At 40.3% G+C, this 26897-nt stretch overlaps 1 protein-coding gene across 3 annotated transcripts in view; it reads left to right on the top strand.

Moving 5' to 3' along the window:
* ADGRG2 (adhesion G protein-coupled receptor G2) overlaps nt 1–26897 on the top strand; it is a 113026-nt gene that overhangs the window by 38430 nt on the left and 47699 nt on the right. For all 3 annotated transcript variants that reach the window (XM_061627253.1, XM_061627250.1, XM_061627249.1), the window contains exons 4-11: nt 11579–11632; nt 14435–14467; nt 18553–18594; nt 19333–19392; nt 20578–20637; nt 21047–21103; nt 21914–21984; nt 23739–23806. In XM_061627253.1, coding sequence (XP_061483237.1) covers nt 11579–11632; nt 14435–14467; nt 18553–18594; nt 19333–19392; nt 20578–20637; nt 21047–21103; nt 21914–21984; nt 23739–23806 — 445 coding nt within the window. The remainder of the gene's footprint in view (nt 1–11578; nt 11633–14434; nt 14468–18552; nt 18595–19332; nt 19393–20577; nt 20638–21046; nt 21104–21913; nt 21985–23738; nt 23807–26897) is intronic.

Here is a 26897-nt window from a genome sequence, read left to right as displayed (position 1 = left end):
ACACAGTGCTCTGTATGCAAGCGTCTTTGCAAATATAGACATAATCCCTTTTCCTCAGCAGGTAGCTTGGCCCATCCATGTGATTACTGGTCCCTTATGGTTATTTGAAGGAAAGGAACTTTTCACATACCTATACCCACCCCCTGAATCGCACTTTCTGCCTTCAGTGTCATCATCAAGATTTTTTTCTCTCTCTCCGATTCTTCCACTGTTTCACTGAATTGTCTGGAACATCTGTTCACCAATAGCTGATAAGGGGGAAAAAGTGGCCCATGATTTAACCCAATGAATGGTGTTTGTGTTTTATTTCGGCAATAGGCCGCAATCCCGTTCCGTGCCCGGTACCTGCCGGGCAAAAGGGGCGTGTTTGCGGCTGCTGCCGAAGCCAGGCCGCCATCAAGGGTGTGTGCGTGTGCACGTGGCGCGCCAGCGCGCCGTCGTGACGCACAGTAAGGAGGCGGGGCAGCTGAAGGCCATTTAAGGCCACTCCACCAGCCTCCCGCCCTCCTTTGAATCTTGGCGGCGCCCGCCCGACCCTCCCTCTACTGCAGTGTGATTCATTTGGTCGCTACGGGGCCGACTAGGAATTTTTGGCCTGCCTGCCTCGCTTTGCTGGCAGGTTTCTTTTGCCTACTCCACACTGTGGTTGGGGGGACGGGTCAAGGGTTAGCACGGGTGCCTTTGGGGTTAATAGGCTGATTGGTGTGTTTTTAGCTTCAATATGTCAACGGTCACTTGTGGCAAAGAAGTGCGGGAAAAGGTTTAAAGGGAAAGGGCAGCTAGGTGACACCTTTAGGCACCTTTGGGGGCGATTGGCGGTCCGGGGGCCTGCAGCTCAGGGCTATACGGCCCGGGGGGCAGAACACGGGCCGCCTTTGGGGCCAACGTGCCTCATCCGCTCGGAGTTTCACGGCTCCGGGGGGCGGTGATGCGGGTTGGACCCCCTACACATCTTCAGGGTGTGGCTTGAGCTGGGGTCTGGCATAGGGCAGCCCCGGGCTCAGGCAAGGTTTAGTCGCCCTATGGCTGCAAGCAGGCTTTGCCTGGATCATCAGAATGCTCCCGCACTTGATTTCCCCTCTGCAGGTTCATTATTCTAATTGATTCCGTTTAATAAAGTGGCCCATGATTTAACCCAATGAATGGTGTTTGTGTTTTATTTCGGCAATAGGCCGCAAGTAGATATTATTGAGCTAGCTGGACTAATGATCTGACTCAGTATGGTAACTTCCTGTGTGTACCACAAGGCAGGCCCTTGTTATCTACCTTTCCCAATGAGAAACAGGCACCTGCTACATATCTGAATTCCATATTTGAGGTGTCTTATGCATAGGTTTATAAAACCAGTCTTTAGTTTTAAAGACTAACTACAGTGAGTAGAATAATAAACTCATGGTTTATCATGCCTTTAAACCTGGTTTACACTTTGATTTTGTTTTTCAAAATCATACTATAATTGTGCAATTGAGGTAGAACTCTTTTGTAGTATTTTTCCATAGACAGACTTATGATCAAGGAAGACATTTTTCATCCTGTCATTACTGTGCCTAGCCGTGGAATCCTCAAAGATGTTGAGTTGTCATGTATGAAATACAAAGTTCTTTTGAATCCATAGGATTAGGGATTTTATTGGTAACAATCTCTTCTCTTGGAACTCCTGGATTCTGTGGAATGTCTTCCTCATGCAAAAAATTTTATTTTCATTTTCAGCAACCCACAGAATATGGTGCTGAAATGCCTTGGTGATGGGCACAATATAAAACTAGATTTTTATCAACAGAGAAATCACAGCTAAAATAATCTAATCTTACATGTTTTTTAAACTGTAGGATTTTTAACCTGTGACTAGCCATCATTGACTTATTTCTTTATTACAGCAAATTATTTTAAACACAGATGAAAAAAATGTGAATTGCATTTCTGGTGCTTGTGTGGTACAAATATGAAATGTTTCCATAGGTGTTGCCTCTAAAGTAATTTACTCCAGCCCTCTACACAGCCTGTGATCCACTGAACTGAATTTATTTATTGTGGCCTACTAGGCAACTACCTTTTCCACCCCTATCCCATTTTTTTTGTTTTAGCCAGGAAGAAATTTTTTATCAAGACACTGATGAGGTGCCATTGATGGTTGGTGGACTGTGTTTGGCTTGGTGAGCCTTGAACAATTTGCAAATCTAGATCAGATCTTACCTATTACTGTTACTGATGTGATCAACCCTGGTTTTGTGCCATAAATGTGTAAAATCCACAGATGGTCAGTTTTGTCTTCTGAGTGTGCTCCAAGAAACATATGTGTACATATAAATTAACATAATCTTGGATACAGCTGCCTCTTCTTAGCAGTGATTTCCATGATTGTAATGTCATGTTTTTTCAGCTGCTGTGAATATTAGAATCCTCCAGAAGTGGTGGCTGTATCTGTGGAGAGCTGATTCATACAAAATCTTCTGTGTGTAAATGTATTTTTAGGAAGCATCATAGATAGACAAAACCTATTTGGCTGTAAGCCTTATATGCAAACAGATATACCTATGTCGAAATCTGACCAGAAATGCAATGTCCCTTGATGGAATGATTTCTCACAGAAAATAATATACCTATACAAACCTATGAGTATCTCATAAATGCTTTAAGAACCTGAAGTAAGTAGCCTACTGTACTGAATTATTATATCGCCAAGTCCTTTATGTCTTACCAGTGGGGGAGTGGGTTTGGACTGGGCTTTTAATCTTGTTCAAACAAAGCAAATGCAGGTCTGAGTATTTCCCTGTATAGAATTTACACTTCTAAGTACTTTTATGCCAGATATCAGAGTATGGTTCTGACATTTTAGATTGTGGTTCCTTGTTTGGCTACAAAAGGCAGTCTAGAAACAATAATTTGGAGATATTGGTCAATTATAAATGAGACAGTCAGGTGTGGAACATTTTGTATAATTTTCATGTAATGCCTTTCCCCACTTTCCTTCAACTTATTTTATTTATTTAGTATATTTGTATGCCGCTTTTCATCACCAGGTGACCTCAAAGTGGCTTCCATAGCAAGAACAAAACAATTTAATAAAAACAATTCAGAACATAATAATAATTTAAAAACTACAACAGTATCAATAAATAACACCACAAAAATATCACAAAATGGGCTGAAATCTCAAATCAATCCAGTCTGCAAAAGAGAGAAAGAGAGGGGGGGGAAATTATACAGTAAAGTCCCATCGTATAATAGATCATATCCTTCAAAGAAGGCTGTAACAGATTGCTTGGAAAGCCCAGTGTCTAGATAGGCTTGCTTCCATCTCCATGTCCTTGTGTTAAGGGAACTTGACGAAGACACATTCAGACCAGAGAAAGGTACAACAAAGGATTTATTGCTGCAGCAAGGCGCTAGGGAGTCAAGCTCAGCCAACAGCGCGCCAAAAATACAGAAACAGAAAGTATTTATACACTTTGGGCAGGCCGTGTCTCGGCATCCCATAATTTCAGTTATAAACTGTTACAAAAGAACATTACCTTATAAGGTCATGGACACAGCAAGACAGCAAATGCATGCGTGCCAAGATGGCGGCGATATTTTCGTGACAAAACATTTGGAGGTTATAACATGTTAGGGGGTATTTACCTTATCATTTGGGCTCGCTCACCTGCTGCTCCCTGGGCGGCGGCTGCTGCTGCTGCTGCTCCATTTTCTGTTTGCACAGTCCACGTAGGGGGCTCAAAGCCAGCTGCAAACCCAGTGCTTAAATACCCTGTGTGTCTGCTCAGCCTGCTATCCAGATGCCAATAATTGATGAGCAACCCGAGGGCCCCAGATCTCCATTCTTATGGTTCTTTATCTTTAAACTGGCCTTCTCATCCACGTTGTATTTATAAATTATTAAGTGGTCTATTATACTTTTTTAAAAAGTCTATTCCCTTCCCACAGACTCAAAATCTAAAATTGACAGACAGAATAAAAAGTGAATGGAAAGGAAGGAATGTTTGGAAATCAGTAAGGGTGGAAATTGCAGTTTACGCTATTTGTTCTGTTGCATTTTTGTTAAGAAACAATAGCAGTAACTGGATGGCTAGATTCCGAAATGTGAAAGAATATTTTATTCTACATACTGAAATAGAAATTTAATTGACAGTAATAATCCTCATATGATTGTTTTCTGATATGGGTGTGCTTTTGTTGTAAGGTGTGTTCGTAAACTACATGGGATCCCTGCTTGACTTCATATCTGACAGTAGTATATAGCCTATTCCCAGAATAACTGGCTAAGCAAGTACTGGAAATATTGTGTATTAAAACATTACAGCTCTAAAATACCTTCCATAAAAGCTATATGGTACTTTGAAAAGAGGAGGAATAAAAGGCTATAAATCTGACCACATGATTTTTTGACAATACAGGGTATAGGACTAATACTCAGAGAGCATGGGGGAGGAGTGTGCCCTGATTTGTTGGTTACTAATTTTTGATTAAAAACGCAGCTTTTCTATATTGTGTTTGTACACATCTCAGCCTTGGAAACAGCTTCCCAAAGTAGCCTGCAAACTGTTTTAGTGCTGGGGCTGGCATTGGGGGAATGAAGAATTCCGTTCTTCTTGTAGCCTGTTTGGTTTCTTTACAGGCTGCAGAGGTTGAGAGAGTGCTCCTTCCCTCCTCAGCCAGACTTTTCACTCACGTACATGGAATTCCATGCACTTGCCACCATGCATATAGCTGCTGGTTACCTATTGCTACCAGACTAGTGCTTAAATTCACAAATAGGCAAAAAGTCTTTGCGGTTTAAGAACGTACCTATAGCCAACAGATATTTCTATCAAACTTTAAAAAGCAGGAAAATTGGGCAGCTGTAGTGAATGCATCAGGGGAGTAGGAGACCTGATCTCCTCTCTGAGATATTGTACTTCCCTACAAATTTGTCAAAATGCAAACACAATTTGGGGTGGTCTTTCACAGTCCAATCCACTTCCTGTGTAGCTTGGAAGAATTTGGTACATGTGCCTCTGAGCATATGGTGAATGGTGGCAACACCTGCCATCTCCAAAGATGGAGAATTACATTTTTGGATGTTTGTTGGTGTTCTTTCTTTGCTTCTTTCTTGTGTTACTACTGTTTCTACAGATAATCTAACCTAGAAAATTATATTTCTCTCATTATTCATCCTAGAAATCTGTGTCAAATTTATTTTTTATTAATTTCAAAGCCTTTTTATTGGTCAGTGTCATATGATGGTGAAGTCATCCTTTTGTGTTTCAAACTGGAGGTTATGCTCTATTTCTTTTTTGGATGCATTAACAGTTAAATCTGAAACTGCAGTTTGATGTAAATCAGACTGATTACATTATGCTGCTACTTAAGCAATGACTCTAGCTGTTGGAAAAAACAAACTTGGTCATTCCAAGATGCATGTTTTCAGCTTGCTATGCTTAAACTACTCCACTTAAGGAACGGTGGGCATGGTCAACTAAAAACATAGAGCACACCTAGAATTTTGCTAGAATATGTTTTCCCTCCCATTGTTTTATCTTGTGCAAACTGAGACACTCTTCGTGTCCATTGGAAACTATTCTGCAGAATAGTCACTGCCATTATACTAACATTGATTTTAGAGTTTTTTTAGTGTTGCAAAGTGTTGCTGTACTTCACATATTCACAGAACGAAGCAAAAGAAAATTATTTACTAGGAAATTACAATTGCAAAGTAAATCAAACATATTTAAAGTGATTATCTGAAGTATATCAACTGTTTTAATATTGTTGCTTCCTCCCTACTAAAACAAGATCAGCATAGCACATGTCAATTAATTAATAAACAATTAATAAAAATAAATTTGACACAGATTTCTAGGATGAATAATGAGAGAAATACAATTTTCTAGGTTAGATTCTCTATGGAAACAGTAGTAATACCAGAAAGAAGCAAAGTATGAAGAACACCAACAAACATACAAAAATGTAATTCTCCATCTTTGGAGATGGCAGGTGTTGCCACCATTCACCATATGCTCAGAGGCACATGTACCAAATTTTTCCAAGCTATACAGCAAGTGGATTGGACTGTGAAAGACCAACCCATATGGTGTCTGCATTTTGACAAATTTGTAGGGCAGTACAATACCTCAGAGAGGAGGTGAGATCTCCTGCTTCCTGGTACATTCAGTAAAGCTGCCCAATTTCCCTCCTTTTTAAAGTTTGAAAGAAATATCTGTTGGCTATAGGTATGTTCTTAAACCGCAAAGGTTTTTTTGCCTATTAGTGAATTTTTCTGCTTTTTAATCCTGGAAGTGAGAAATGGGATCCTGTGCAAGTTTGCTGATAATAGATTGATCATTTGCATGCTTATTGAGTTCAGTGGGATTTACTCCCCTGCAGTCATGCTTAGGATAGGTAAAACTGACCATTGGGGGAGGAGGAGGAACGGCAGGAGTAGGGGAGGAGGAGTGAGGGGAGGAAGGGCAGAGGGGAGGAGGGGGACGGGAACAGGCAGGAGGGGGAGGGGAGGAGAAGGGCAGGTTTGCTCATTTGCATGTTTATTGAGTTCAGTGGGATTTACTCTGGTGCAATCATATAGCTTCAATCAGAGCAGCTGACTGTTAAACCATTCTGGCCACTGGAGCTCCGTAATGGGAATAGGAGTCTTCTCTCAGCATCCTTCACAAACTACACTTCCCAGGGTTCTTTGGGGGAAGCCATTACTGTCTAAAGTGAAATAAAGGTCTGGCATGGGTGTGGTCCCCTGATTAGCCAAGTATCTGTGAATCTGCTTTATCATGGATTTCAATGCTAAATTTCTTGAATTAATTAAAAATCAGTCAGACTTGTCATTAGGAGATTTGGAGTGCGTTTCCAGCAATATGTACGCAGCTCTACTTCTCCTTTTCATCTTCTTCAGGTGAGGCTGTTAATGTACTAAACCACTGCCTGGCTGCGATAATGGACTGGATGAGAGCTAATAAACTGAGACTCAATCCTGACAAGACTGAGATGCTGTTGGTGGGGGGGCTCTCTGCCCAGATGGTTGATGTCCGACCTGCCCTAGATGGGGTTACACTCCCCCTAAAGGAGCAGGTCCGTAGTTTGGGGGTCTTATTAGATCCGCTCCTGTCACTGGAGGCTCAAGTAGCCTCGGTGGCACGGAATGCGTTCTACCAGCTTCGGCTGGTAGCCCAACTATGACCCTATCTGGATAGGGAGAACCTTGCCACAGTTATCCATGCTCTGGTAACCTCTAGATTGGACTACTGTAATGCACTCTACGTAGGGTTACCCCTGAAGACGGTTCGGAAACTTCAGCTGGTGCAGAATGCTGCGGCCAGAGTTCTTACTGGGAGAAAAAAATTTGATCATATAACACCTGTCCTGGCCCAGCTGCACTGGCTACCAATATGTTTCCGGGCCAGATTCAAAGTGTTGGTTCTTACCTATAAAGCCCTTAATGGCATTGGACCGCAATACCTGGCGGAACGCCTCTCCCGCTATGTACCTACCCGGTCGCTGCGCTCGACGTCGAAGGCCCTTCTCCGTGTCCCAACGCATAGGGAGGCACGGAGAACGATAACTAGAGCTAGGGCCTTCTCAGTGGTGGCCCCCGAACTATGGAACGCCCTCCCTGATGAGATACGCCTGGCGCCTTCTTTGTTATCTTTTCGGCGCCAGGTAAAGACCTACCTCTGAGCCCAGGCATTTTAAAAATTTTAAAAATTTTAAAATTTGAATTTAAAATTGAAAATTTTTAATTATGTTTTATTGTGTATCTACATCCACTTGTATTTTAACCTGTTTTATTATGCTGTACACCGCCCTGGGAGCTTATTGCTATAGGGCGGTCTAAAAATGTAATAAAATAAATAAATAAATAAATAAACTTTTAAACTGCAGAAGATGAAGGTCATAGTATGGGGCAAGGCCTGTAATAGGATTTACAGGTGCTCTGTGAACATGTCTGTTTTTTATTGAATTTCAACAAATTATGAGAACTCTGACAGAGAAAAGTCCAACAGGGGTCTGGATTTCCCCCCTCTCTTTTTACACTTTGAACTCTCAATTCTATCTCACTGTTTCGTGTATCACCATGAGAATTTAGAGAGTTGTTAAGCAAGCATTTCTGAGTTCAGAACAGTAAGTTTTGTAAGGTTGTGTTTTGAAATGAGCTTATGGGAAGCTCAGAATGGCATGGGGGGATATTTTCAATTTAACATTGCGGAATGCGAAAAATTCATGCTGACTATAGTATACAGCTACTCTCATGGCTGTATAAAACAAGGCTGGCATGTCTTCACTGTGTGATGATTTTATTGTAGCTAAACATTTTTTTTTTGTCTAGGGACACATTCCCTTGGAGTGAATTTCTTGGTGGCTGCATCTTGGCAGTGGAGAGGGCCAGAACCAAACATTTATGGTTGCCGCCTCCTCTCTCTCTCTCTGTTTCTGCCACCCGTTTCCCCCTTTTTTTCCTTTATCACCCAACATGAAATTAGGCCTGTTAGTGGAGATGTGTATATTAGGATCCTTTAAGATGCCATATAAGATGTAACACATTAAATGTTAAATGCATTAAATGCATGGTGAAAAATCTCAGAAAGATAGCCAATAACCATGTTAATTAGTTGTTGCTAAAACAATAAACAGCCCTATGACACCCTACATTTGATGTGGCATAATTTTCATCGGCCTTCTGCTTTGTGAAAGTGTATGATTAAGTCTTCTCCAAAGTTGGTGGGTGTATGTGCACATAGATACAGAGGGAAAAAAATGTTTTATAGAGAATTGCAGGAAATAATTTGTAATCCACACGTCTGTACAGACTGCAAAGAGTGCAAGATGAAGTCCAGTAAATTCCAGTTAGAGGCTTTTAGCTCCTAATGGCATCTATTTCCTAATATGCATGTTAAGGTTCTTCCTTTCCCCAAATTTCACACACTTCTACTCTCATTGCTAAACACATCTTGGCTGTTAAGTTAGCATTAAGTCTGCAATGAGTATGGCTTAAAAGTAAAGACTCGTGCTACATAGTAGTGGTCTTCTGTAAATTTTCTCAAGGAAATTTTTGTTCAGTATCTTTGTCTCCATTTTCATTAAGTTTGGTTGCAATCCTAACCTGCCTGCCTGCCCGCAGAGCAGCTCAGCCACTGCCACATCCTTAGTCTGGCTGCTCATGACAGCAGCTGTGGAAGCTGAAGGAGAGGATAATCAAGCCTGATCCCTGTGCCAGCTCCTGACTGGTGTAGCAATTGGATCTGGATTGGGCCTGATGTGGCTGGTGATGGCTTTAAGTCTGGCTCAGAATCCAGTGGATCCTGATCTAGCTCAGCCCCACCTCCTCTCCACCCTTGGAATGTTCCTTTTTGGGACTTTCTGCTAGGCTCCACTGGCATGAATACTGTCAGGAGGCCTCCCACCTACCCTCACATTTAGCAGGCAGAAGGGGGAGGTTGGTGGTGGCTAGTGGGAGGTTGGCTTAGCCAGGAGAGCTAAGTGGAAGAATGTCTCTGCTCAATCCAAACCCTTCACAGCTTGTTTTAAGAGGGGCTCGGATTGTTCTGTTATTTTGCCTTGCAGAATTTAGACAACAAGCATGTAGCAGGAACACTGCTGTTTTTATTGTTCTGATTAGGATTATTTTTCTTTTCATTAATTTTTATTGGTTTTATTTTGAATGTATTGTGGTTTTATTGGATCATTGTTTACTCACCTAGAGTATTAGTTATAGAAGTGGGGGAATATAAATGTTAGTAGTAAATAAATATTTACTTTAAAAATTACACCATAATCCTATATTTATTTACACTGAAATAAATCTCATAGAGTTCAGTGAGGCTTAGTCCCAGGAAAGTGTGCATAGTTTTGCAACCTTAATAAACTTTCATTTTAAAAAATCCAATACGCATTGTTATAGGATTGGGGGGTTGGTTTGGATGATGCCTGTGGACCCCCTCCAAGCCTGTAAGTTTGTGACTGTAGAGATGGAGTTTGTAGTAAAGGAATCCACTGAACTGATCAAACCAGTTCCTTTGTTAGGGTAATTGGTTCTAGCCAAGTCTGTCAAGTACCCAATTTACATGCCTAAAGACTTGGTCAAGAGCAGAAGTGTTGCTATAGGAACAAATGGCCAGGGATGCTCCCTGAGGAGGGTTGTCCCCCCCCCCCCAGCTAGGGCCAATAGGTAGCCTCCATGTTTTAGTTTTGGTCTGATCTCTGAGGTGGAAAGAGAGAGTCTTGCTTTCTGTGCTGAATCCAAAGTAGATGTAGCCTAGAAACCTAATGGGGAAACAAGATCTGTTGGAGTGTTAATGCTGTGAGCCCTTTCCATCTCATGCTCAGGTTGTATATATGTGTAAATAAACCCATATTCCTAAAGACACCACAGTGAGCTTCCTTCCAAGGAAACCAAATCCTGGATAAGTGCTGGAATCCTTAGTCTCTCACCACTTGGAGATTGGAGTACATGCAACAGTATTTAAGATACTGTAACTTTTTAAACACCAGATCAATTTATGTAACATGGTCAGCAGCCTTATTTATATGTAACACTAAACCAAAGTCTAGCACGATAGGACTGAGCCTAAGTGAGACTTGGACTCATGTACTGTCCTCTCCCTTCTCTTCTTCTGGTATATCTGAGAGTAGATTAGAAGCATTTGATTCCTATTTTAAACAACCCATGATCTGTTGTTATGTCCAAACTGTGAATTACAGTTAGGTTTTTGTAGAAATCATAAACTATGGTTTGAAGTTGGCTAATTCAGACAAATCAGTTTGTCTCAGTTCAGATATAATGACCTAGTGTGGTTAACGAAATGAGAAGCAAATTCATGAGCCGGAGGCTTATTCAATGCCTGCATCACAGCACTATACTGTTGGTTACTGTTATGTTAAAACAAGATCAATACGTTTTGACTTTTGGTAGGTAAAATTTTGTCACAATTAACACCTTTGTTTTCTCTAGAACAAATAAGAATTAGAGGGAACAATAAATAGATCCCTTATCTCAGTCTGTTGGAATAGCTTTTTAAGATGTTTTAAGTTTTTTTTAAAGTTTTTTTAAAAATATGTTTTGTTTTAATATGTTTTTAAAGATACTTTGCTTTAATACATTTTAAAGTCTTTCGTTTTTAAGATGTTTTAGAGTGCTTTTAGTATTTTTGTTTGCTGACCTAGGCTCTTTCTGGGAGTAAGGGTGGGATATAAATTTAATAAATAATATGAAAGTCTGTTTTCTCAATATGAAATGTTTTCTCGCATATGAAACAATAGCTATCAGGGAATGCATTCTTTTTAAGGTATAAAACTCTACTGGCAACTTGTGTGTAATTCCTGAATATCACTCTGCCTTTAAACACAAGACATAATTTTGTTAGTAAGCATTGTATTATTCCATGATATGTACCCACACTGTTCTCTGCGTGTGTTCTGTGCTTCCAGTAGAAGTTTCATAGAATTTCTTTGCAGTTACAGTATGTTCTAAATAGTTCCGTATTGCCCTCTTGTAGTAGCTAAATATTGTTGGACAGGAAGAACTGTGTTGTGTTTTAAAGAAAAAAAACTTTTTATTTAGCCTAACAAGTGTATTAAACTGTCCACCATTCAGGTAATGCCATGCATCTCTCATCAAGACTTGGAAAAGCTCCAATAACTGCATCAGGTATGTCTATTTTTGTTTTAGTTTTTACTTCAAGAAAAGTACCATAAAATATAATCTCCATAATCAAGATGAAAGAAACAACTGATTCATGATGTATTAATTATTACAAACTGTATATTGTATCAGCCTAATTAAAATGTGGTCCTATACATGGGTGTGGATGTTTCACATTTTATTATACAACTCGATAACAGAAATAATTTATCAGTCATCACAACTCATGAGTTAGATGTGTGTAGCTATTACCCAAGGATTCACAAAGAAGGAGCATGTATGGTCTTGAAAGGAATTAGTATATAATAATTTGCTCCAGTAACAATTTCTCCTGCAAATGATCTCTTTTTTATTGAATATTGGTGGAAAGTCCCAGAATAAATAATTTTTAACCATGTTATTTGTTTACCTATTGTTATATATTATTATTTTTGTAATTAATTGAAGTGTCAGTGTTAGCAAAGACTCTGGAAAAGCAAATAGCTCTGAGCTATAGACAATCACAATCCAAGTTATAATTGGTATTATATTTTATGTACTTTCCTCTTCCAACAAGCCTTTTAGGTTGAGACCTATCCCAGTCTGCGTCTGTGTTAGAATTGCTTAACATGTTTTTAAAATGTTTTTAACCCTTTTTTAAAGTTGTTTTTTTAAAAATGTTTTTAACGCTGTTTTGTTTTAATGTATTTAAGATCTGTTTTTATGATGTTTTAAAGTGTTTTTAGCGCTTTGTTTGCTGCCCTGGGCTCCTGCTGGGAGGAAGGGCGGGATACAAATGAAATAATAAATAAATAAATAAATAATGTAGCGTATGAGGGCCAGGGGTGTAGTTGTCCAGGGACATGGTGGGTCTTAGACCCCTTACCTTTTTGGGAGCAGGGTCCCAGCAAGGTCCCTATGTCTCCTATGAGCCAATAATCATGAAAGGGAAGTGTGTTAGCCGCTGAGAAGTATCTTCTAACATGCATCCTTGTCCTTTCCTGATGATTGGAGCCAATCAGAGTGAAAGGAAGTGAGTCAGCCACTGAGAAGACTCTTCTTAGTAGCTAACACTCTTCCCTTTCATGCTGATTGGCTCCTAGGGATGTCTGTTGTGGGAAAAGAATGAACAAGGATCTAATTCTCAACCCAGCAGCAGAAAGGGGGGGTGATGGGAGGGGGCGTGGCTGTAACTATCATGAAGGGATCCTGCACTTCTGAATTTGGCACTACACTACTGATGAAGGAAGCTTTGCAAGTGATAAAGAAGCACTGATAACAGACACAGGAGTAAGGCTGCTTCCCCAGAGAGATGGCTTCTAGTGCTACCTAGTCATTGCTTTTATGTTGTAAACTACAAGCAGAATTGCAATTGACTTTCCACAATTTCCATTATTACTGTTTATTAAAGTTATATCCACCCTTTCTTCCATCCTTGCCCAGGGTGGCAAACACAACTATTGTGTTTTTTTTGTGTGTACATCCAATTACATGAATGAGTGTAACATAGCTGCTGTGGGTAGGGCCCACAGCTCAGCACAGCACAGCTCAGCTCAGATTCACTATAACTCTTTTTCATCTCAGCACAGATTCACTATAACCCTTGCAGTAGGTGTCATTTTATTTTCCTGTTTTTTAACTATTGCTAAATCCCTTTTCCAGATTTTTTTAAACAAAATGAGATAGAGGTATAGCGCTATTACACTGTACTACTCTAATATTATGTCCATGTGGTGTTATAGTGCTATACCTGTGCTATCCTAGTCCAGCAGAGGAGCCCACGGAGCAAGGCAGGTCAGTTGTTGTAGCACTAAGGAGAGTTCTTATGGATTCTGGTATCTGGATGGCTGTCTTTTCTTATATAAACCTGACCACTTTTTATCAGAGGTGATTGCTCTGGATGCTGTGTTCCTGTGCTTCCACATTCTGAAATTAGGTGGGTGGAGACCAAAGAGAGGTCTTTCAGTGCCCCAGTTGGAGAATTCTCTTCCCAGATCCCCAAGCTGGCTCATAAAGGATAGTTTTCTCAAGCTCTTTGTGGATGATGTTTATTGTGCTGCATTCTCATTGCTTTTATTCCCATTTATAATATTTATTTTTATTAAGAAATCTGGTGCAATACAGATAGTTGTGTTGCAGTTCAGTAGTTATAAAACTTGTGATCAAAGATTGCTGTGAAAAGACAGCAGTATATTTCAGGGTGTGATGAAATCAAAGAATATTAGAAAATCTTTGCTGCTTGGCATGCTATCCCAGCATGGCTTCTTTGTAGTATGAGCAGTAAAAACCTGTTGTAGGAGATCCAAAGAACTGCTTAAGCTCATGCAAGGGACTCCAATAGTTCTGTAGAAGTTTGGTTTCTTTGAAAAGCAGATCCATGTGTATTATTACAAACCGCTTCTGAAACTTCCCCACAGTTTCAAAAGCAGCTTGGCACACTCCCAGGAATTTTGAGGAAAGCAAATTTAAAATACACTTGGGTTCACAGAACTTGTTTCTCATTTATTTGGATCTTAGTCATGAAGAGCAAATTAACAGTTTATAGCACACAGATAATAAGCAAAATTGTTTCTAAAGCATAATTTAATCCAGTAATTTCCAAGTTTATGCATGAAAAGTATACATTTTTAATTATTTATGCTTCTCTATTTTTTATTTAATTAAAAAAATTCTTCACTTACAGCAGACTCATCCATTGTCACTTTTGTCACCTACCCTAACAGTGCTACAGGCAAGATTTCATTAATATTTTTGACATAGAGTAGGTTTATTTTTATTACTTTTCCTTATTTATGCATGTTGCATTACTTTTGTATTTTATATTAATAGATGCATCTTCAGTTGAAACTCTGAATACTGCAGGTAAGAACTGTTTGCACAGAGAATTTATTTATGTAAACTGTAGGTAGCTTCGTGCAGAGTGTTTAATTTCAAAAGAAATAGGGCTTGCCTTTATTAAATGCTAAAATACTGTTGCAGTATATCAAACCATGATGTAAAATTAGCTTCTTTCTCTTACATTAAGTAAATGGGATTTTTTGGGATACACTTCTGTTATAATTGTTATTTTATACTAAATTGGTAAAATGTCAATAATTATAATGTGTGCAGAGGAAAGGTCTGCATATAGCAGGAATCGGGATACTCCAACTCAAGGCATTTGCTCAGTGAGGCAAGGAATGAAATGGTGGCACCACCACCACCCTGCCCTGTTCCATGTATAGAAGCTGTTAGGACTGGCAATTAAATCTTTTCAACTCTGTATTAACCTCGACTGCACAGCTAAGTTAGCCTGCTACCTTTAGGTGCAGGACAGGACCCATGACACAGTTCAGGCTTTCCAGCACCTTGCCACTGCCCCCTGCCCTCAAGTATCTGCTGCCTGAGAAGGCCACCTCATTTTGTCTAACGGTAGGGCCAGCTATAGCCTTGTCTAGTGCCCACACAGGATACTTATCAGAGAGGGCCAGTCTACCCAGCATTTGAGTTGGAGAATAGGTTTCTCTCACTGCTTCCATGACCCAAGGAAAGAATAGCTTTTACTTTCGCCCATAGGAATGACTGCCACCTATATGAAAGTAAAGGGGTGCAACCTATAGACATGAGTGTTGTGGAGACTAAACCTGGTCATTTCCAGTGGTGACTAGTCATTGATTAGGGTTGTGCAAATGTTAGCCTGCACACATTTTTGGTGGTAGCTAAAACATACATACTCTCGTCTCACCTGTTTTCTGGCTAGGTGCTGCCCAATCACAAGAGATTCGACACTTTTAATTAAAAACAACAACAACCCTGGAGTCCTGGGAATGCAGTCCCAGTCAACAGGAGTTGATGTAATGAATGTAATGTAGCCAATTCATAGCGAGAGCAGTGTTTCCTGCCTTCCGTCTAAGTTTGGACCCTTTTTTCCAATTCCCTTTCACCAATGGTCAACAGAGGACTATGGTTTCACGGTTGACAAAACCTTAAAAAAATACCCCTCTTTTGGCTAAGCCCTACAACTGTATTATATTCAGATAAAAAACACATTTCAAACAGGTGTTCAGTTTTATTAAATGTTTCTATGAAACTGCCTTCTGTTGAGGCAGGTAATTGGTCCATCTAGTCTAGTACTGTGTACCCTGATTGTACTTATCTCATGCTTTAGTCAGAGGTCTTTACTTAGGTACATGAGAACATAGGAAGGTGCCTTATACCGAGTCAGACTGTTAGACCATCTAGCTCAGTATTGTCTTTACACTGACTGGCCATGGCCAGGGGACATTCCCAGCTCATATGGGTTTCAGCCAGGGATATTCCCAGCCCTACTTAGAGATGCTAGGGACTGACTTTTCTGCAGTCAAAGCAGATGCTTACCACTAGCTATGGCCCTTCCAAGTCTTCTCTATCTGAGATCCTTTTATGTGGAGGGACTGAACCTGAAACATTCTGCATTAAAAGTAATTCATTTATCAGTCTCAGATGTTTCAAATAAGCATTGTCAGCTATACTCAGTCTAATTTCTGTTTGCAAATTTGGTTTCTATATATTTAAGGAATAACTAATTTTCTAGAGTTCTACAAGGCAGGACCTTGTAACTTCTTTGAGAAGTGATCTTTCTCTAAACTGTGTAGCTTCTCTGCTCAGAGTTCTCTCCATAGTCACTTGACAGGCTTCAGCGAGGACTTTACCCAAAGTCTTCTTTTTGGTCAAGGACTCGCTGCTTCTTGAAGACAACTACCACCAACTGCCTTCAAATTGGAGGACTGCTGCTGGAGTTTCTCCTTGCAGACTTTGTCAGCTTCAGACTTTAGTGATTTCAGCTCTGGTGTATTGGCTTCTTCTTGCTGCCACAATGATATCCTACCTCTCTGCCCAACTCTGGCTTCTGCTTCCTCTGGTAGCGAACAGCTGCTGTTGCTCTTAGCTCCAGACTCTCTTTAGGCTCTCCTTCAGCCTCTTTTGAGCCTCTTCCGCAGCTGAGCAATGACTGTCTCTCTCCTCACAAACGTCCCCAAACAGTGCTGTGTTTGCCCGATTATTCTCTTCAACCAGAACCTTCACAGGGGTGAAGAACAACATCTGGCCATTGGGCCATTTTAACTCCCCCATGGGCCATTCTGACAGTCTACCCACCTGTTGCCTAACAATCATTTAACATCACCTTGACATCAAAGGGAGCAACTTCAAAGGAAAGAATTGCGACATATGACAAAGAAAGAAGACATGTTTTTTTTCCTTTGGAGTCTGACTTGAACTTGAGCTGGGCTGCAGTGGAAAAACCCTGCCAAAAGGAGCTTGTAGTTAGCACTGATCAGGTGACTAGCACTGACTGCAAACCCTGCTTTAGCTTGGATCAGTTGTACTCAGGAATTCCTGATCAGCATAGCTGACCCCAGTGTGGTTTGCAGTCAGTGCTGATCAGTTGAAAGGCACTGACTGCAAACCTCATTTTTGGCAGGGATCAGTTCCACTCAGGAGCTCCTTTGAAGCTGCATCTTTACCTGCACCACAGCTGACATCATATATAACAGATGTGGGGCAGGTGATAATGGCTTGGGGAAAATGGCTCCCAGGCCAAATTAGGGCCCCTGTATTCTAATAAATCCCTGTATAAAACCTTGCCTAATATGTTAAACAGTAAAGTGAGTGGTCATAATCCAACACATTCTTTAAAATCATTCAGGTCAAATAGATCAAGCACTCCAGTAGCCAGTAAATTTATTTATTTATTTATTTATTTTAATAATTTATACCCCGCCCTAGTTCATAGAATTCAGAGCGGCGAACAAAAAACAATGTCCAATACAATCTAATATAAAATAATAAGAGTACAATAAAATCATTAAAAAATCAGTTAACTATTAAATGTTTAAAAGCTAGAAGAAACAAAAAAGTTTTTAACTGACGGCGAAAGTCCATGAGTGAAGAAGAACGTCGGATCTCTGGTGGCAGATTATTCCATAGGATGGGCGCTATGGTCGAGAAGGCTTTATTTCTAGTATTGGCACGGCGGATTATAAAGGTGGATGGGATGATGAGAGAGTGTTCGAAATGTATTCTTGTCGGTCGCTGAGGTTTAAATTCCAGAATACGATTTGATAAATATATTGGTGCTAAACCATTTAGAGCTTTAAAAGTTAATACTAAAGTTTTAAACTGATGACGGAATGAGATCGGAAGCCAATGAAGTTGATAAAGAAGAGGTGTGGTGTGTGTTTGTGGACCTGCTCTGGTCAGCATTCTTGCCGTCGCTCTCTGTATCAGCTTAAGCGGGCGAAGTGATCTTGCAGATAGTCCAATATAAAGAGAGTTGCAATAGTCCAGTCTTGAGGTCACAAGAGCCTGTGTCACTTGCTTCAAGTCCGACATTCCTAAAAAAGGACGGAGTTGACGGACTAGTTTTAATTGAGTGAAAGCACTTCTGGATACTGTTGCAATTTGAGGTTCAAGGGTCAGAGCGGAATCTAAGATAATGCCCAAACTCCGAACTTGGGATTTCAAAGGGAGTGAGACCCCGTCTAAGGTAAGTAGGTTTTTGATTTCATGGGACGGTTTTTGTCCAATTAACAGAACCTCCGTCTTTTCTGGATTAAGTTTTAGTTTATTCCTATTAGTCCAGTTTTGTATGGCAACCAGGCATTGGTTTAAGGGACGAACCGCCTCTACGGCATCTGGAGGGAAAGAGTAGTAGAGTTGGGTGTCATCTGCGTATTGATGGTAGTGTATTGCGAATTCACGGATAATCCTTCCTAGGGGCTCCATATAAATGCAAAAGATCTACAAGGTAAAGGAAACTCCTGCACATTTCATGATAAAGAAACTTCAGTGATATCCACTACAACAGGTTGCACAAGAATATATATGATAGAAGAAATAAATATTTTTATAATCTAACTCCAAAATGTCATAGAATCAATTATCAATTATTATGCTTAAGTTTATCATTTGCTTTTTTTCTTCTTTAGAAATGACTAATGTGACAGAACATGGCTTTTTAACAACAACTGGTATGTCTTTTATCCCTGTGAAATCTAAATTGTAAAGTTCTCTACTTGTTTTTCTTGTTGCAACATTGGTGCTATAAATCCAATAAAATATGTTTTGTGGAAAGGGTGCTGCAGCAATAGTTGCTGTATTCTGGCCCTTATTTGCTGGTATAGTATTTCTTATCTGTATGTCAAGTTCCATAAAGCAGTAGACATAATCCAACCAAAATAAAGCACTTTCATACCACATTGATTTCTGTTGGAAGGTTCACTGGTTATTAGCCATGATGTCTGTGTTCTACATCCATTGTTGGAGGCAGTAGGTCTCTGAATACTAGTTTCTGGGAATTGCAGGTTGCACTCAGGTCCTGCATATAGGCTTTTCATAGGCATCTGGTTGGCCGTTGTGAGAACAGGATGCTGGACTAGATGTGTCTGATCCATTAGGCTTGTTCTTAAGGTTTCTCTCAAATTTTGTTCATACCTTGGAAGATTGACCCCCGTTCTGCATGCCATGTATGCATCTGAGGCCTGGAACTACTGGCTTTTGAAGACCAACAGAAGACGTATGATTCCTTAGCCAGCAATGGAATAACCCTGACTATGCTCACTGTAATTAATTGCATGATACAACTGAATCTATGCCCCCTGTCTCTCACTTTTCATGCTATTATCTGTATAAGCTTCTATATGTAAAAAAAAAAGAGAGAAAGAACTTAACATGTCTATTAAGAACACATATTTCTCTTGAAATCACAGCTGCAGACGGAATAATGAATACAGAAGACAGTGCTGGGTCAACTTCTACTAATGTGGTTGGTAAGATATTAAAATTAAAACCTCAAATATATTACAGTTGTACCGCATAATTCACTCTGCTCAGTTTTTGACTGAGGCAGACGTAAACTGTTTGAAGCCTAAAATGCTTTACTTGCATACTACCTAATCTTAGTTAGGGAGTTACCAAATTTTCTATACTGCCTGATCTCACAATAATAACACTAACTGTTAATATTGTTAAGTAATTGTAACTTGACTTGAAACTGGAAAATGTTAGTACTGCTTAACAATGATAAATTTCTGCTGTTTCAAGCCTCCCCCCTTAAAGGATAGTTGTCATTAAAGGATGGAACCACTGAATGTCACATAACCGGTATGAGCAGGTGTTTGGATATTCATTCCTGTTTTCTTTCCATTGTATTCCTAGTTAGCTAACAAAAGTTGTCAGATTCTAAACAGGATGATAGCACTTAGTAGTACAGGATCACAAACATATGTGAAATGGAGGCAATGGTGTGTTTCCTGTAATTTGATAGTATTGAAAAGAAGTTATTTGTTCCCAGTTCTGTTTTTTTTTTCTACTGATATATAGCTATATAGTCTTTTCCACTGATACATAGCTATAAACTTGTAGGCCCAAGAACAAATTAACATAGAAGTTGTTCCCAGAAAGCACCTTCAGGGGCAGATACCAGGTATGTAGGAGGCCAATTTTTTAATAGGAAACCAGTGTGGGGCCTCAATACAGACCAGAAGTGCACTTTTGACTGGTGGTCTGCTTTTTTCCCTTCAAAAATAAAAGTGGCCAGCTTAAGTACCCCCCCCCTTTCTAAAGGCCTCTTTAACAAATGTGTACTTTGGCTGCAGACTTTAATAATAATAATAATAATAATTCCCCATTTTGTCTCACTGTAACTCCTTTTTTTAATAAATGGTTTCATTCCTTTGTGTAGAGCTCTTTAAAGGCTTCCTGGTGTTTATATAGTTGGGGAGCAATCCTGCTTGGACAAGGCTGGCTTAATTGGAGCTGGTGCTGGGGAAGGCAGAATAAGTCTGTCACATGCTCCCTCCATTCAGGAACCCTGGGAGGGGAGCACACTAGCTGTGCCAGCAGAGCTCAGCAGAGGGAAAAGAAAATCAGACAAACAACACAACACTGCTGGTGCAGCCGCCATCACTACTAACCTCAGTTATGTATGTTTACTTATGCCACCCTTTTCCCAGGTGTATCGTCTGCCAGAACTGGGGGCCACAGGACTGAGCTGAATGTGCTCAGGATGCAGCGTAAGTCACCCTAGCCTAGCCTACCCTAGATTCCATTCCGACACACCCCCAGAATGCCCTTTTGGGGCCTTCAGCCAGCTTCAATTGCTCTGGTCTCAGCTGGGCCCCAGTTGTGGCTGTGTGGTGGCAGATTTCCCTGGCTGTGCCCAGGTGGGGGACTTCTGCTAGCGCAGCCCACCTGTGCCAACACCCTCCTCCATCAGAGATACACTATATTCTATATCACCAGTAGGATTGTGTCCTTACTCCATTAAAAAGTATACCTTCATTTTGTTTCTAAAGACAGAAATACATCACTCCTATTTTGATTCCATGGTGGGAGCTGCATTAGAAATAGGTAGGAAAAATGAAGGAAAGCTGTAATTTAAAATATAAACATTTTGTATGTTTGCATTTTTTCTTCTTTCAGAAACAAAAATTCTAGACAATCATCTATGCAACTTATCAGCTCTCTGTAACGACTCAGGTTAGTGACCTTTTCTTACTACTTTCAATTTAGTTTCTTTAGCTTGGTTTGAATTGAAATTTTATTTCCAGACTTTGAATTTAATTCCAAAGTTAACGTAGAAGATTTTAATGTCCTCCTCTCAAATATTGAAGAGAGGGAAAGGAGTGTCTGTCAACCAAAGGCTAATGCAGGCTCATTCTCATAATTTATTAATTCAGAAATTTATATCCCACCCTTGTAATGCAAGTGCATAATTCAGGATGGCTTATAACAATTTAAAAATCACAGTTTCTTGAAGCTGACTTTTACTGTCACTATACTATTTTACTATAAAAAGATATAGAGTCAGAAGTTAGAATCAGATTAAAATACTGTGATCCTCAACAAATGAAAAACCTTCCAGAATTTTTTTTTTAAATCAACAACCAGCAAAAAAAAAAAAAAGAGAGAGAGAGAGAGATGTATTTCATGGGTCCAGGTGTTCCATAGCCTGGGTGTGGTCATGCGTAGGTATCTCTTGTTGTACCCAACTATGCTTCAGCAATAGGTGGGACACAGGAAAAGCCTCTCCCTTGGAAAGCAAACAGGCTTATACAGGAAGAAGCAGTGCCTGATGGCTTGTTGTATGTCTGATTATGGCCAAAGGCTGTGTGACATGCATCATAACTTCAAAATCTGCATGTGTGAAAAGAGCAGAGGGTCAAATGATTATTGCACAGGGAAGCTAAAAAGTATAAGCAGAGGAAGTATGTGCTTTTCTGTTGTCAAAGTTCTTCTAAACTGAGGTACTCATGGTGACTTTTATTTGATTTTGTTTCTCCTTTTTAGTCTTCTACATGGGCACTGTGAAATTTCAGATCAGCAAAAACAGCTCAAATGCTTCTTATAACCTAACAGTAGTAAGTCTCTTCATTGCAATGAATTGCTATTCTATGGTCAAACATCAGTTGCATTTTTTATATTAAATACTTGTAATGGTGTTGGGAAAATTATATGCTTAAGAAGAAGCCACGAGGAAGAATCTCCTAGAGAAAGCTTATGTGATTGAAGAGGTGACTTTTGAAATTAACCGGGCAGCCACAAAGTAGGAAGAGAACTGGAGAGGAAAAAATCAACCTTTCATTATTCAATCTAATTCAGGAATGTTTACTAGCTGTCAATAGTGTTTTGCCAAGTTTCAGTCACAGTATTTGCTTTATTTCTATTACAGTAATCCATATTCTACCACCATGAAAGAGGCCAGATATACATTGTCATGGAAGCCTCCCACCTCTCCTTCAAGGAGTAGGCTGACGTGGTTTCTTTAATTTACTCCTGATTAGGTTTTCTCCAACTCATTCTCTCTAACTCTCAGCATGAGGCTCCTGAGGGCTTTGGAAATTAACCTGAGAGCAAGGAAGCATTCTTAGCAACCCTTTTGATCTTGGGTGGGCCAGGGACTAGTCTGTACCTTCCCGTTTACCTCCTTTTGAAATTTTATAGAGCAGTGGGAGAAATCTGTGGATTAGGTAAAAGATCCAATCACCTGATGGCTCAAATAAAAATAAATGTTTATTTTATTTAAGATCAGTAAACGTAAGTAGGAGAGATAGGAAGTAGTGAGTTGGGGAAAGAAAATAAAAGAAACTGAATAATCCCTTATCCTTAAATAGATTTACATCAAGGGTGGCAAATCTGCAGGTTGGATCTGGCCTATGGAACTGCTTCTACTTATTTAATAGTACTTATATACTATATTGTGTTGTGGCCCCCTACTCCAATTAGGCACCTCTTCTTATAATGAAAAAGTGCTGCTTCTCCCTCTGGTAGGGTACCATTTCAAAAAGATCTTAGTGGCTCAGCAATCAGCACTTCCTGCTGTTTCTAAAACCTTCCTGATATGGTGCCTTTCCAGATAGAGAAAAGGCACTTTTCCCACAGTAAGGGGAAGGCTTTCTTCCCTATCACAGTGCTCCCAACGCTGCTATGGGGAGGAACCTCCCACTCTTCTGCTAATCAACTGTCTGAGTGCATATGCATGTGTGTGACTGAGTGCGTGTTGGCCCCTTTGGTCATGTCCAGCTCTGATATGCAGCCCTTGGTGGGGCAGCCAACTGTCAGGGTCATTCTTAGACTGAACTTTTACTGTAAACCGCGCAGAGAGCTTCGGCTATGGGGCGGTATACAAGAATAATAAATAAATAAATAAATAAATAAATAAAGGTTAGCCACCCTGATTTACATATCATTCAGCATCATGCTGGCCCAAAGCTTTTCCAGATGCAGACATAATGAAAAACCCTCTTCTTATGATATATAGATAGCTGGGTATTGATTGACAGATGGTGGTGAGTATCGTCCACTCAGAGAGAATCCTGGGGCTTGCAATATGCACAGATAACAATATTTAAGTTCCTTGCTTTGCCAATGGAAGTAGCTTTGGAAGGTTTAAACCTGAGATTTTTCCTTCATCCCTTGTCAGACACTCCCTGTGCATTCAAGGAAAAGCTTCGGTGTCTATATATTTTGGTCACTTCAAGATAATGAAGGAAGGGTCTCTGGGTGCAGGATCACATCACATACATTGTTATTACTTCCATTCTGTAGTCTTTAATGAGATGCTGGAAATATGTACAAGAATATAATTTATAAATGGATTCTTCATTTTTTTTAGCAATATCCTGGGGACGACACCAGTCAATACCAATTGAAAGCTACTTCACCACCACTACAAGAACTGAAGTAAGCATTCTATACTTTTTTTATTAGATCTGCGTCCCTTACATAATTTTGAATGTTTGGTCACATTTCATTGTGAATAGCGTTGTGTAGTAGTGGCCAGATACAATAAACCATGGTTTAGCATGATGTGTGAAACATCTGTGAACCTCCTCCCAGACTAGCATGCTCTGCCCATACCTCTCCTTTTCCCATATGACTAGAAGGATGTCGGAAGCTTTCCTTCTTAGCTTGTTGCGTGTGAAAGAGAACAAGCCATATCACTAACTATGATCAGTTTTAAAACAAGCCAACTTCAAATCATATTATTTATTTATTTATTCATTTTATTTGTGTACCGCTCCATAGCCGAAGCTCTCTGGGCGGTTTACAGCAACTAAAAACATCAAAACAAACATACAAATTTAAAACACATCTTTTAAAAACAATCTAAAACACAATTTAAAAATTTAAAACAATTTAAAAAACACATACTAAAATGCCTGGGAGAAGAGGAAAGTCTTGACCTGGCGCTGAAAAGATAACAGTGATGGCGCCAGGCAAACCTCATCAGGAAGATCATTCCATAATTTGGGGGCCACCACTGAGAAGGCCCTCTCCCTTGTTGCCACCCTCCGAGCTTCCCTCGGAGTAGCCATCCGGAGGAGGGCCTTAGATGTTGAGCATAGTGTACAGGTGGGTTCGTATCAGGAGAGGCGTTCCATCAGGCATTGTGGTCCCAAGCCGTGTAAGGCTTTATAGATTAAAACCAGCACTTTGAATCGAGCTTGGAAACATACAGGCAGCCAATGCAAGCAGTCCAGAATCGGTTTTATATGTTCAGACCGTCTGGTCCCTGTTACCAATCTGGCTGCTGCATTTTGCACAAGCTGCAGTTTCCGAACTGTCTTCAAAGGCAGCCCCACGTAGAACGCATTGCAGTAATCTAAGTTGGAGGTTACCAGAGCATGGACAACTGAAGCCAGGTTATCCCTGTCCAGATAGGGGCACAGCTGGGCCACCAACCGAAGGTGGTAGACGGCAACCCTGGACTTAATCCTCAGTGGGGACCGGGACCTGGTGCGAGATGTAAGTGTTGTTGAACCGATTGGGAGCAGTGACCACAGTGCTATTAAATTAAACATACATGTAACTGGCCAATTGCCAAGAAAATCCAACACGGTCACATTTGACTTCAAAAGAGGAAACTTCACAAAAATGAGGGGATTGGTAAAAAGAAAGCTGAAAAACAAAGTCCAGAGGGTCACATCACTCGAAAATGCTTGGAAGTTGTTTAAAAACACTATATTAGAAGCTCAACTGGAGTGCATACCGCAGATCAGAAAAGGTACCGCCAGGGCCAAGAAGATGCCAGCATGGTTAACGAGCAAAGTCAAGGAAGCTCTTAGAGGCAAAAAGTCTTCCTTCAGAAAATGGAAGTCTTGTCCGAATGAAGAAAATAAAAAAGAACACAGACTCTGGCAAAAGAAATGCAAGAAGACAATAAGGGATGCTAAAAAAGAATTTGAGGAGCACATTGCTAAGAACATAAAAACCAACAACAAAAAATTCTATAAATACATTCAAAGCAGGAGACCATCTAGGGAGGCGATTGGACCCTTGGATGATAAGGGAGTCAAAGGTGTACTAAAGAACGATAAGGAGATTGCAGAGAAGCTAAATGAATTCTTTGCATCTGTCTTCACAGTGGAAGATATAGGGCAGATCCCTGAACCTGAACTAACATTTGCAGGAAGGGATTCTGAGGAACTGAGACAAATAGTGGTAACGAGAGAGGAAGTTCTAGGCTTAATGGACAATATAAAAACTGACAAATCACCGGGCCCGGATGGCATCCACCCAAGAGTTCTCAAAGAACTCAAATGTGAAATTGCTGATCTGCTAACTAAAATATGTAACTTGTCCCTCGGGTCCTCCTCCGTGCCTGAGGACTGGAAAGTGGCAAATGTAACGCCAATCTTCAAAAAGGGATCCAGAGGGGACCCCGGAAATTACAGGCCAGTTAGCTTAACTTCTGTCCCTGGAAAACTGGTAGAAAGTATTATTAAAGCTAGATTAACTAAGCACATAGAAGAACAAGCCTTGCTGAAGCAGAGCCAGCATGGCTTCTGCAAGGGAAAGTCCTGTCTCAGTAACCTATTAGAATTCTTTGAGAGTGTCAACAAGCATATAGATAGAGGTGATCCAGAGGACATAGTGTACTTAGACTTTCAAAAAGCGTTTGACAAGGTACCTCACCAAAGACTTCTGAGGAAGCTTAGCAGTCATGGAATAAGAGGAGAGGTCCTCTTGTGGATAAGGAATTGGTTAAGAAGCAGAAAGCAGAGAGTAGGAATAAACGGACAGTTCTCCCAATGGAGGGCTGTAGAAAGTGGAGTCCCTCAAGGATCGGTATTGGGACCTGTACTTTTCAACTTGTTCATTAATGACCTAGAATTAGGAGTGAGCAGTGAAGTGGCCAAGTTTGCTGACGATACTAAATTGTTCAGGGTTGTTAAAACAAAAAGGGATTGTGAAGAGCTCCGAAAAGATCTCTCCAAACTGAGTGAATGGGCGGAAAATGGCAAATGCAATTCAATATAAACAAGTGTAAAATTATGCATATTGGAGCAAAAAATCTGAATTTCACATATACGCTCATGGGGTCTGAACTGGCGGTGACCGACCAGGAGAGAGACCTCGGGGTTGTAGTGGACAGCACGATGAAAATGTCGACCCAGTGTGCGGCAGCTGTGAAAAAGGCAAATTCCATGCTAGCGATAATTAGGAAAGGTATTGAAAATAAAACAGCCGATATCATAATGCCATTGTATAAATCTGTGGTGCGGCTGCATTTGGAATACTGTGTACAGTTCTGGTCGCCTCATCTCAAAAAGGATATTATAGAGTTGGAAAAGGTTCAGAAGAGGGCAACCAGAATGATCAAGGGGATGGAGCGACTCCCTTACGAGGAAAGGTTGCAGCATTTGGGGCTTTTTAGTTTAGAGAAAAGGCGGGTCAGAGGAGACATGATAGAAGTGTATAAAATTATGCATGGCCTTGAGAAAGTGGATAGAGAAAAGTTCTTCTCCCTCTCTCATAATACTAGAACTCG

This window comes from Rhineura floridana, chromosome 5, assembly GCF_030035675.1.
Source record: "Rhineura floridana isolate rRhiFlo1 chromosome 5, rRhiFlo1.hap2, whole genome shotgun sequence".
Taxonomy (NCBI): domain Eukaryota; kingdom Metazoa; phylum Chordata; class Lepidosauria; order Squamata; family Rhineuridae; genus Rhineura; species Rhineura floridana.
This window is presented reverse-complemented; position numbering and strand designations above follow the sequence as displayed.